General features: G+C 44.2%; 1 protein-coding gene across 1 annotated transcript in view; it reads right to left on the bottom strand.

Annotated features, from left to right (window-relative positions):
- BRINP1 (BMP/retinoic acid inducible neural specific 1) overlaps positions 1 to 12,530 on the bottom strand; it is an 80,454-nt gene that overhangs the window by 8,502 nt on the left and 59,422 nt on the right. Inside the window, exons 4-6 of the mRNA XM_048965798.1 lie at positions 10,703 to 10,872; positions 9,412 to 9,517; positions 3,376 to 3,612 (exon numbers count right to left, since the gene is read on the bottom strand). Of these exons, the coding sequence (XP_048821755.1) occupies positions 3,376 to 3,612; positions 9,412 to 9,517; positions 10,703 to 10,872 (513 nt within the window). The remainder of the gene's footprint in view (positions 1 to 3,375; positions 3,613 to 9,411; positions 9,518 to 10,702; positions 10,873 to 12,530) is intronic.

The following is a 12,530-nucleotide window of genomic DNA, read 5'->3' on the forward strand; positions in this document are numbered from 1 at the left end:
TCCCTATTTCTTGGAACTGCTGAGGCTGCACGTCCAGTTTTAGGGACATCCAATTAAAAATGGGTGTTGAGAAACTGGGGAGGACACAGCTGAGAGCTACAGAGGTGGTCAGGGGCCTCAGCACAGGTCCTGCCAGGTCAGGTGCAGGGATCTGCACTTCTTTAATCTGGTGAAGCAGAAGGCAAGGGGCAATCTAATGACACTTCTCAGAAGACAGTTACCAACATGAAGGAGAGAAAGTCTTCTTATTAAAGGTAGATGACATAACAAGGACACAATCTGCAGCTTGAGAAGTTCAAGCGACTTGTTGGAAAACTTCACTTAGAGGTAATGCAGTGCTGGAATGGGCTGCCCAGAAATGACGAAGAATCTCCTGTTTTAGACCAGTGGACAAAACCACAGCTGACCTGATTATTGCTGGTGATGGTCACTGCTTCTAGCCACAAATTGGATCAAACCCCCACCCCAACCCACAATGCATTCAGTGAAAAGACACAGCCCTCCTTTCCAGTAAAGTTATCAATGCTATCTTTCTTCCTTTCCTCATTATTTAAAAAATTTTATCTTCATCTCACTTTCAGAAGGAAAAGAGAAGAAAAAAAAAAGCAAAAAAAGAAAGCTTGAAAAGGCAGACATCTAAAAAGAAGAAATAATCCATAGTGTTACATAGAATTATCAAAGCAGATAATTTAGAGCCTATTGTACAAAGCTCATATATGTGAATTCATAAGACTATATATATTTGCATAACAGTTTTCCTATTATTTAACAATCTGCAATTCATTCTTAACTGCTTAACAAAGAATATCTCTGCATTAGTTGGTGGGATCATTATATAGATGGTAAATGGATGATCATGTCTTACTTGTCACACAGTGAAACTGAGCACCTAATAAAAATAATTATCACCATTGTGCTATCATGATCCACGGGATATCTGCTTGTCTTCTTCCCCAAAAGATAACTGGGAGATGCTTTTTTAATCATCCCTCAGCTTTTCACTCCATCAGTAATGCTGCTTTCAGTGCCCTTCTCCTCCCCAAAAATGATTCTCTCTCGTGCAGTGGTCCTCTGAAACTATCATCATGTATAATTGCTTCTGTTGACCATGCTGATTACTTCTCATACCTTTCAGCAGTAAAAGCCTTGCATTTGCTTCCTGCCCCTTATAAATCAATTTCCTCAAAAGCCTGTTTGTGCAGAAGACCAAGCTTTTTTCCCTCCGATGATGAATGTGCTACATTTTTCATAGAGACGGGTAAGGGAGAAATTTCAGTGCAGTGTGCACATTTTGATACTGCAGTGCAACGTTGGGGGAAAAACAAATGAGCACAGAAATCTGGCAAACTAACAGCTGAACGGTGTTGTAAAAAGGGGGAAAAAACAAAGAAAAAGAAAAGACTATCCAGAAAGTAATTCTTCATTATTTATTTATATTCTAGCCATCTCCAGAGGCCCCCCCAGCCAAGCTTGTGCTAAGCCTTGTACTTTTCTGGGAATAGTTCATTCTTAACCCAGAAGATCCCAATTCACCGATCAGGTTGTTTTCCTTTTCTCGCTGCTGTATTTCTTGTGGCAGAGGATATTGCTGACGATAGGGCTGGGACTACATCTCCCAGAATGCCCCACCTTCCTGCTGAGTCACCGCACCGCTGGCCATGACTCATCACTGCAGGCAGTGCAGGTCTGCAGTCCCACCTCTGGAGGAGCTGCTCTCCCAAATCACACCATCCATTTATTTCTCCCTGCATGATTTTTGCTTTTATTTTCTATTTTTTTTTAATTTTTTTTTTATTTGAATTGACGTAGGAATCCAACACAGATCAGAAACAGAATATAGATCTTTTAGGCTATCAGCATCTTCCTGCACAAATGTTATTTGCTTTCATGTGCCTTTCACCCCACTTTATTGAGAAAGCCTTCAGATGTCATTAGAGATTTTTCTTCTGCTGTTCATTATAAAGAAAATCCTCCAGTTATTGGGAATTTTTATTAAAACAAAGAAGCCAAACACTAATACTGTAGTCTTTTGTGACAGCAACTTTCATCTCAAAGAATGAGTTCATGCATGATGCAACAAAATGATGAACGAGATGCAGCAGCTTTAAACATAGAGATAATCACTCCATCTAGTCCTGAAAAGCCTCCAGTACTGGGTGGAATATGGCCACAGCGCAGCAGAGAATTGCAATGCAATGTGTCACTTTAACATGGCAAATGAAAAACATCCTTTCCTGTTGAAATCTCAAGGCATGGGAGACTGAATATAATTATCTACTGCAGTCTTTGCTTAGATCAATTGCAACAAGTGCCCAGTGCAATAGTAAAACAGTCACTGGGGGACTGTAATTCTTTGCTCTCCATAGGGCAAACCGTCAATGTGTCTGGGTTAGAACCCCTGGAAAAGGATTTGATGAGTGGTGGCCAATGTATGGCTCTTGAGCAGCTTGTGTGGAATTCCCATACCAGAGGTAGCAACAAGTAACATGGGTTTTGTACAGTACTGAGCAAGCAGAGCTCAGTCTCTGCTTTACCCTGATGTTCCCACTCCATCCATAAATCTGCAGAAATAACCTGAAAACCACTGAGCCCTTCAGCTAGTAGGCTGCTTCTGGAACTGCCCCGGACTGTGGATCCCCATAGTATGTGCCCTGCAGCAGTCATCTATCAGCCTTGGGCCACTGCTCTGACTGCTCTCCCAAGCACAAGGCTGTTTTGTCTCATGTTGCATGAGAAATGTAGCAGGCTTCATTATGGGTTTTGCCAGCATCACAGAATCGAAGAACCCCTTGGGTTGGAAGGGATCTTAAAGATGGTCCAGTTCCAACCTCCTCAGCATCAATGCACTGACACTGACAGCACTGGGAGAAAGCAGAGGAGGAAGAGAAATGCTCACACCAACAGACATCAGTGCTGTAGGAAAGAGAAGTCATTTTCCCTTCTCTTTGTCTCAAATGAGGTGTCATCTGGCCTGTGCTCTCCCCGTGAATTGCCTTTCACCAAAGCAGAATAAATCATTCATGCAAATCTGAAAAGCAATTTCTGCATCATTCATATTGTGGAAGTTTCTCTGTAGGGCTATTAAAGAGAGGTTCTGAGCTGGTTTGGATTGAAAAATCAGATTTTTAATTTTAAAAAAAAAAATCTTCCATGGAAAATATCTCTTACACATATTATTATGTGCAGTGTATGTGGTCTTACATGTACACACATAGAGAAAAAACAAGAATCCCTCACTATCAAGATCATACTTTGGGGCTCGAGATCATCTATTTTTTATCCAAACAGTAACACTATACTGGAGAAGAAAATGATTCTCAACTAGTATAGTTTGTTTGAAAGAAATCAATTGGAGAACGTGTTTTGCTTGGTTACCTGAATTCTCCAGATCTTTATAGGCTTCTGTCCAGGTCTTGGCCATGTTGGCTAGAGTGTACTCCATGATCTGGATGTCGGTGATGGGGCAGTTGCACTGTGGGAACTCCTCTGCGCATTGGCAGCCACACTGGCTGTTCCTACAGATGTACTCGCCCTCCCCATTGCACATGATGTAGCTCAAGGCAGACTGGACAAACTTCTCTTGTAGGTACTGGGGGAAGATGATCTGGAGACCTGGAAATGAAGCATGAATGCAGGGGGGTGGGGGGAGAAAGAAAAAAAAAAAGGTCATTTCAGGCATCTGCTCTGCTTTCAAAACCTGTTTCATTAACAGCATGGGGAAGTGATACTGAGGAATTAAAAACTGTTGGGAGATTTCTCTCAGCGCTGTCATGGGTAAGGAAGATGGTTAGAAAATATAGGCCTTGGGTGCAAGCAGTAGATGAGCTGAGATCAATTCCCCTCTTCCTCCCAGTCCTGGGTCCCACTATGTTGTGAAGCAGCAGAGAGCAAAGCATCCCTTACCCCATGTATTGGTTGTTGTGCTTTGCAGCCAAGCACTAGCTCAGAAGTGATGAGCATCATGCTGTCCTGGGAGAGACTAAATAGGTTTGGTACCACAGAAACAAAAACTATGCACCGAAAAAAAAAAGAAAAAAAAAAGAAAAAAAAAAAAAGAAGAGAAGAGAAGAGAAAGGAAAACAGAAGAATGGAAAATAATACGGGGAGGGATTTCTAAAAGAGCCTTGCAGAGTTAAGTGCCCAGCTCCCACAGCATAAATACAGGAGCCGGGTACCTGACTTTCCAGCTCACTCCCTGCTAGGAGGGCTACTTGCCAAATCCTATAAAAGTGCAAATGGATTTAGTGCCAGGGATTTCAGTGGTGCTCGGAAGGTTTACATTAGCTGAGAGATCAATCCCCAGCTCTCTTTCTCTGCAGCGAGTGTTTGTGCATCCATCCATCTGTGCAGGCACACGTGTGGGCGGATGCCTGCTCGGGTACCCGAGGACGTGATGGCAGTTTCCCTGCGTGCCCTGTGTACAACACATACGCCTTTGCAGCCTCTCCTCCTCCAGCCGCCATCTCTGGGCTCCCTGCAGACAGCCCTGGGGCTTTTGAGGACTCACAGCTGTTTCTCTGTGCCGGGGCTGTCAGCATCACTCAGGGTGCGTGAGGCAGGGCGGAGGCCTGCGGGCTCATCCCTTGTAAATGGCCCAGGGATGGCAGAGTGGCAGAGAGGAGTTTATGGCTCGAACAGCAGCGCTGAACTCCAGCGCAACGAAGGCGCGCGGGTCAATTACCCATCTGTTTGTGTTTCTGCAGCGCTGAATTACCGTATCTGTTGCTGACAGCTCATTGGAGTGGAATGAAAATAAGGCAATAATTCAGAGGGTGAGAGCGTGCAGGAAGGGCAGGAAGGGCCACGATGCCATCCAGGAGTTCAGGCTCACCTCTGTGCTGAGTCTTGTTCACCTCAGGCCCCTGAGCACCACACAGCCCACTGCCCTCTGGTTCCACACAGATGCCTCAGCCTTGGCAGGGTCCCCCAGGCCCAGCAGCATCAGGGGGCAAGGGGAACCACGGGGACATCCCTTCTCCCCCTGCTGCTCACCATGCCCGGTGGCAGCCCTGTCTGACCCGATTTGCAGCTGGGCTCAGAGCGGTGGCAGCTGCCAGGCAGGATGAGCATGGGGCACAGCTCAGCTTGTGACATGAGGCAGGGCTTCGGGCTGGGCCTTAGGAGGGGAGGGAGCATGCACGAGGCTGGGCAGATTACAGCATCTCTGTAAACATCATAGAGCTAGTCTGGGGAGGATCAGGGCAACAGCAGCATTTTGAGGTTTCTTTGCTCTTTCCTGAGATGTATCTGAATTAAAAATGTAGCTTTCCTTCTCTTGACTGCAAGAAGGGCTGACGTTCAGACTCTTTTAGGGATTTATCTGAAGCAGCCACCACAGAAGGATGATCTCTTTTCAAACCTTCACACTGACATTAGGGATGGTTCTTTCTGCCAGGCTCCAACACCGAGGAATGGAAAGAAAGCACTGAGCTGCTGGAGAACTGAGACCTACAGAAGAAGGTTGGAGAGCCCGAAGGCTGCTGCACTCCCTGAGCTCTCACGCTCACCGAAGATGGGGCCAGGCTCCTCGCTGTGCACTGACCCTGTTTATGCATGGTCCAAGTCCTGTGAATAAATCTTTCCACTTTCTGCTTCACGGAGGAGCAACCTGCCCTGGCCTCAACCTTTGAATATGAAGCCCAAAAGCCCACAGGCTCTTCAGCTCACTGTGTTTTCTGTTTGAATTTTAAGTCAGCTAACAGCACCAACATGCTGTCTGGTTCCAGCTACGAATGGCACAGGCTTTGCAGACTTTTTCTGGAGGGGAAAGGTGTGAAAACAAGCCAGTAAAGATGCAGGGAAACCACTTTCCATTGGAAAAGACATATGCAGTATGTCCCAGCACATGCAGAAACATGAATAACTTGTAATCTTCAAAATAAAACTCATGGTCACATCCCACACTGCAAGCATTTGATTTTTGTTTGTGAAATCTGTAGTCTCTGAAAAATGTTTCCAAGATAACCTTCTCTTATAAGAAATAATTTCATATTCCCACAGCAGTGTAAATGACCCTTTGCTTAAGTGAGAGTCAGACTCAGCAAAGCACCTGTATAAATACTTCAATAGGGCAAGGAGTTCTGCTGAAATCTGTGTAGATAATTGTAGCACTTAAGAAGAAGCACATAATTACGTGTTTAGGCCTGGAACACGTGTAACACACAAATCCAACCACCCACTGAATCATGCATGTACCTACTCCAAACTCAGCACTCAAGGAAATGCACGACAGAAATTACATGTTATTCAGAGATCTTCAAGACAAAAGTTTCCTTGCAGAAAAAACCTCTGCCAGCCCCAGCCCTAACAAAACAACTCACGGTGCTGTATCATTCCCTAGGTATTATCTTTGACTCCTACAAACATGCAAATAAGTTGCTATTTATTCCCTCATTGTCATCTACTGATTAATCCTGTCTCAGCAGCCAAGCAGGGAGTTGGCCTTAAAGACTGGGATCATGAACCAATATCATGAGGTGAACACCTCAGTGCAAGCCAGGTGCACAAGAAATTGGCTCTTTCCTTCATGGCAGCCTTGGGAGCTGACAGTGCAGGAAGAAGGCACGTCTGCTGGTGACTACTGATAGGGAAAATGTCTTGGTTTTGAAGATACCATTGGTCAGAAGGGGGAATTCTGAAGTGTAAAGTTCCTCTTTAAAAATAAAGAGGAGCACAGATTTGGTATAGGTTTGGCTTTGAAGACTGCAGGCAGAATATGAAGTGTCTGACAAGGGAACATGTCCTTAATTCACCTAGAAAATCTATTAGAGAGAGATGTTTGGCTTTGGACTGCATACAAAAGGCTTCCTGCATTAAAAGAGGTAAATTTCCCCTGCTCTAAATTAGAGCTATTTGAAACATTTTCCATAGAAGAGTTCTCTGTTGAAAATGCAGTTTCACTGAAGCATTTTGTGAGAACATGTTGACTCAAAAAGCACTTTTGACAGGGAAAGGTCTAAGTGTGTTTTTCATACTTCCTTCATTTTGTTTCACTGAAAAGCTGAAATGTTTTCGTTGTCATTACAGCTCTGCCCATCTTGGTGAAGACTTTAATATTAATTGTGACGTGAATTTTAATATTCCATTACCATATTTGATGTAACAAACTACCTAGTGTGCAATATCTCCTGATTTATGTTGCAATGTTTAAAACAGCACAGGGATTTTATCTTGTTGAAACAGTGCCATGTTGCAATATAGACAGAGATGGTCAGACCGCCCAAGAAGCCGCCTCTGGAATTTTAATTCTGCACAACTTTTCTGACTGTTGCTTTTTTGCACTCTGATTTTCCAGTTTCAGCCCATCAGTGTTTGGCAGGAAGCAGAAATTCCCGTTTTCCCACTCATTGCTGTAGAGGTCCTGTGTGTAGGTTACCACAGGTGTTGGGCCTCGCACTATGTGTGCTGTCCAGTCCTTCCCTACACCTCCAGGCTGGCTGACCTCCCCAAACCCTGCACAAACAGGTCTGGAGGTAGCAGTGGGCCCAGCCACCGAGCCCAAATTGCACATCTTTGAACACACGACTCTTACAAATGGCTGCAACGAGGGACAGAGATCTTCCCTGTCATGAAGATGCTGCTCTTTTATTGAGCCAACCTCAGAGCCAGAGCAAAGGTAGTGACATGGATTTCTGTCAGCAGCTCTTGCTTGGCTGCTAATCAGATCGGAGGAGACTCGGTCACGATCCATTACCAACAGTCCTGTGACTAATTCCTAATGAGGCCTCTCAGAGCAGAGGAAGGATCCTGGGTAATTACCCCAAGAGCTGCTCTCCAGATTAGACAGAAAACATTCAGGTGTAGCTTTAAGGATCGCTCTGTCCTATTAAGAATAGCTTTCGCCTTCCCTCCTTCCATCACTGTCTCCCTTGGATTGGGTCTGACCCCTGGTTTTGCTGTGTAACTCTATGAAACCCAATTCTTGTTGACCATGAGCTCCTGCTGCCACATCCCTCTGTCTGCTGCCTTGTCCTCCTTACCTGCCCTCTCTCTTCTAAAATTCCCCACTTCTTCCCTCTCATTCTCCCTTCCAGCTATCTTGCTTTTTCTCTTTCTTTTAGGATCAGACAGCAGCAGATATCTGCTGATTTACTTACTTACCCACTGTCTGCCCATGAACCAAGCTGTCAGTCTATTTAGCTCTTTACTTACTTAGCTGATGTGTCATTCTTCGGTTTTCATTACCAACAATCATCACCACAGTATACAAAAAGCCTCAAATTGCTTATTGTTAATTAGGTTAAGTATCAAAATTCAGTGATTTCAAGAATCGCAAGAAAAGTGAAAGCAACCTGCCTATTATTTTTAAGGGCAAATAATAACAACAATAATAATATGACTCAGTAAATTAAACCCAGTTTCTTTGAAACCAAGATTAAAATAGCACTTGCCAAATTACACTTAAAGCTGATGTAATGTAGCCCATTCATCTGAAAAATTAGAGTTTGTGCAAGTACAAAGATTCCAGAAATAAAAACATCTGGGCAAATGAGCAATTAAACCCCACATTTCCTTAGTTTATAAAAAAAAATGGAAATAAACTTGGGAAATTATGCACCCATTGAATTTTCTCCTTCTACCAAAGTTGACTTCTTGATAACCAGCATGTTTTATTTTATTTATTAATTTATTAATTCAGTTGTGACTTCTGAACTAGCTCCCCAGCTGGGACTGAAGCCACGGCTTCCAGCCTTCAAATAAAACATCTGTGATTTTCCCCCAAGATTATGTTCTTTAGAAAGTCCCAAAAATTGATCTGCGTTGCTTTTCTGCAAATAATCAGTTTGGGAGGGTGTGTGGGAACTGCTGAATCACAGCCTGAACCTCTGATTGATCGCCTGAGGCGAGCAATGCGTCAGCCATGGGAGCACAGGTGAAGGCAATTCTCCTGTGCTGCTGGAAGGGGTGAAGCCTGGCTGCACCTCTCCTGGACCTATTTAAGAGCTGCCAGTGGGGAAGGATCTCTTTCTGGATACCCCTCCTTTGGAGTTCTACAGCAAGCCCAGGACACGGGTAAGTCATTCTATCTATTCTCTTTTGGTGTAATAACCTGCTTAGCCAAACTCTCTGGTATATTTCATAACTGTAACATCTGTATATTTATTGATTATACAGAGGGACAAAGTGAGATGTGGGCAGTATGTCCCATCAATATTAATGGAAAAAAGTGCAATTTATTTGTATTGCTGTATGCATAATCCACAGAAATCTGTCAGAATATAGTATAGGAGGGGACACCCAGTTTCTTTGCTCAGGCCCAATCTGCAGCTTCTTCTATCTTTAGCTTAGCCCTAATCCTGTATGGAACTTGAACTGCAGAAGGTGATCACAGCAAAATAAAAGGTCAGCCCTCTCTCATTGCATTCCCACTCCGTGCCCTGATTGCCCCTCTCCCTTCTTCCTGTGTCCTACCTTGCAGGTGGAGTTTGCTTTCAGTGCTTTGCAGAAGGACAGAACTCACAGAGTCCAGATTGTCGTAGCTGTTACAGCCCAGGGGGCCAGTCCGAGTTTCTGTTACCTGCAGAGGATGTAGAAAAGAGAGAACAGAGTGTTGCCTTTGGTTCCAGCACCACGTCTTCTCCAGGCAGGTTCAGACTTTGTGATACATTGACCCATTGCCACCAGCTGATGCAATCCAAAATCCATCTTATGTGATTGAGAAAATATGTTCCTCACTGGACAGACATGGCTAATGCTTGAGGCACCCATGGGCTGGAAAGAACAGAGTGACTTGTGCCTGCTTTCTTTATGGAACAGCATGTTATCCTGGGCTTGGAAGGAGGAGGATCTCCAGTGGAGAACACCAGAAGCCAGTAGAGAAATTATTCCCTGGCATCTCTTAATGGAAAACAAGATGCAAGATGGATTGCCAGCCTGCAATGGCACCTAGTGCTCCCACAGCATATGCGCACACCATCCTCATTCTAAGGATAGAAGGAGGCACAGATGACCTGCAGTGCTGCTTCTGTGGCTGTTGCTGTTGGTTTCCAGCCATGGAGGAGAGCTGCCCTTCCTGAATTCACACAGGGTGATTATCTGCTGTCACTGTTTCAATATCTCAATCCGATTTCCCATCCAGGAGGGAACAGACTCAGCCATGAGACACCACAGAACAATAATAAGAGCTGAAACCTTTCAGAAATGGCTAACAATGACAACTCCATCCACATTCACCTTCCCTGGAGTGAACTCCGCAACAATAAAATCCCTCCCCACTATAGGATGATTGCTTTCAGAGAAGGCAGCCTTTGTCTGCAGAGCCATTTTCCCTATTTTGTATGCTCTGAGCAGCTCTCCCTCCTTCCTGCTCCAACCCCCAAGCTGTCTCTCAGTCCATTTCATTCCAGATGCCTCAGTAATGCCACACCTTTTCTTGCAGTGAGTTCATCAGAGAGATGTTTATCAGTCCTCTAGCCACAAGGGGAAAATATTCTTGGGTTGCACGGGTGTCCACTCCACAGACCTGCCTTTCCTTTCCCATCTTCATTGCTAATCTGGGTTATCTCTTCCCTCTCTTCCTTCCAGGAGTCACTGCCACGCACAGTGGAAATCTCATAGCCTATGTAACCATCACACTGAATTCCCACCTCTTTCCAGACATTACTTGTCTCAGGAGTTCACGTTCAGAATTTCTGCTTCCTGCCAAAGCCCTGACCCAAACCCCTGCATTGGTGGTTTGGGAATATGTAGCTGGACACAGTACCTTGATTGCTCCTGTAGAGATCTGGATCTCGTGGAGTCTCCTCATGGTGCCATCACGGTCTACAAAGTAGGAGGAAGCGAGCTGGTGCAAAGCTTCCACGCTCTGAGTAGCGTTTCCTGACTTCCTGTCGAGGCGACTTTTGTCCATGTACATGGTCAGGGCCTCTTCTCCTGCAGTGAGAAGAAAAACAGCTTCCAGTGGGGCCAGGAGGCTGCCAGGTAGGGCAGACAAGATATTCCAGGACCTGGTGTAGAATATCCTTATAGGTCCCTTCCAACTTGGGAAGGGAGACTTGGGAGCTAGAATCTCCTTCTCTTTTCAACCAGTGCATCCACTATACTCATAGATCAGCTCTGCTTAGTTCAGTAGATGATACTTTGGATGTTTATCAGTCAGCAGAGCTTCAGCACAACTGCTGGAAAGGATTCAGACCACTCGGCCAATGTGAGGAATGCTCTTCTCTGTAGGATTGCATCTAAAATGATGCACACCTGGCAGGAGCAGAGGCTATTTTATGCAATTCTCTACACTGGTTTCTAGTAGAAATAAACAATTTAAGTCGCGTATAGGTGGGTACAGAAGACAAACTAATACTGCATGTACCTGTTTAGCTTCCAGTGGCCATGAAAATGGGCAAGGATGGAGGGGGTGTGAAGGGGAGCAATCAGAGGAAAGATCAAATGAGAAAGTTAAGCTAAGCCAAGTCTCCTTTCTGCTTTGCCTCCTGTCCTATTGTCTCTTTTGGTGAATTTAAGTAGAGAGAGAGAGATAGATAACGTGGGGTAAGGGATAGCAGGTGACTTTGAGTCAGTAAGCACAGGCAGTTTGGTAGCGAGGCAGTTAGATCTGATAGCACCAGGCATCCTGAATGTTAGCAGAAACGTGAATCTAAAAGAAACATGAAAAGGACACAAAGCCGAGAAGTTATATTTACTTCAAAGTTCAATTTGTGCTTCATGAGCTAAATGAAAATCCATCAGAAGCATAGAATACCATCCTGTCTCCTCGATGTGTGAAGCTCTGATTTTAATAAATGAAAAGAGTAGATGCTGAAGGTAGGAATGTGCATTTCTACATAGCTCTCTTATGGAGGTTTGATAAATGAGCCACTGATGAATTCATTGCCCCTGGAAATGATGGCCTGGTCAAAAGAAAAAACCCACATTGCTACTTCTTAGGCCAAGAAATATTTTGCTCTTCAGAAGTTTTGCAGGTTTTTTTTAGTCTACAAGTGCTTACTTTCCTTAAAAGTGGTGATTAGCTGAAATAGTTTGATTTGCCCCAAAAAATTTGTTTTAATTACATAAAAAATAATAAAAAAAAAAAAACCACAAAACCTTGTAATCCCTCTCCTTTCCCTGGACATGTTCCAGACCTCATCTGGAAACCAAATGTCTGAATTAAAAAAGATTCTGGCTGAAAATCAAACTATTTTTTATTGGAATTTTTTTTTTTTTTTCCTAGCAACTGATACGCTAAGGATTGAGATTTTGGCTTTGAGGTGAAATGTGGCAATTTCTGATGGAACGAAGATACTTGCCATCAAAATAATGGATTGGTTGCAATTGGCTTCATGAGAACGAAGTGGAGAAGTTTGGCATGTAACGCTCACTCTTTCATACTCTTACATATTATCTTCTGACCACACTTGTGGCAGAAACAGCACCATCATTATTGACTCCCAAGAAAATATTTTCCCTGGAAAATGACTAGGCTCTGATTTCCCTTCTCACTTTAAACATCATCACGCACTGAGCAATGTGTGGAGTCCTTGGCAGGGATCAAGGCTCTGTTGCATCCATGCAAACAGCAGAAAGTTCCTGTCCTG

The sequence above is a fragment of the Lagopus muta genome, chromosome 19 (genome assembly GCF_023343835.1).
Source record: "Lagopus muta isolate bLagMut1 chromosome 19, bLagMut1 primary, whole genome shotgun sequence".
In the NCBI taxonomy this organism is placed as follows: domain Eukaryota; kingdom Metazoa; phylum Chordata; class Aves; order Galliformes; family Phasianidae; genus Lagopus; species Lagopus muta.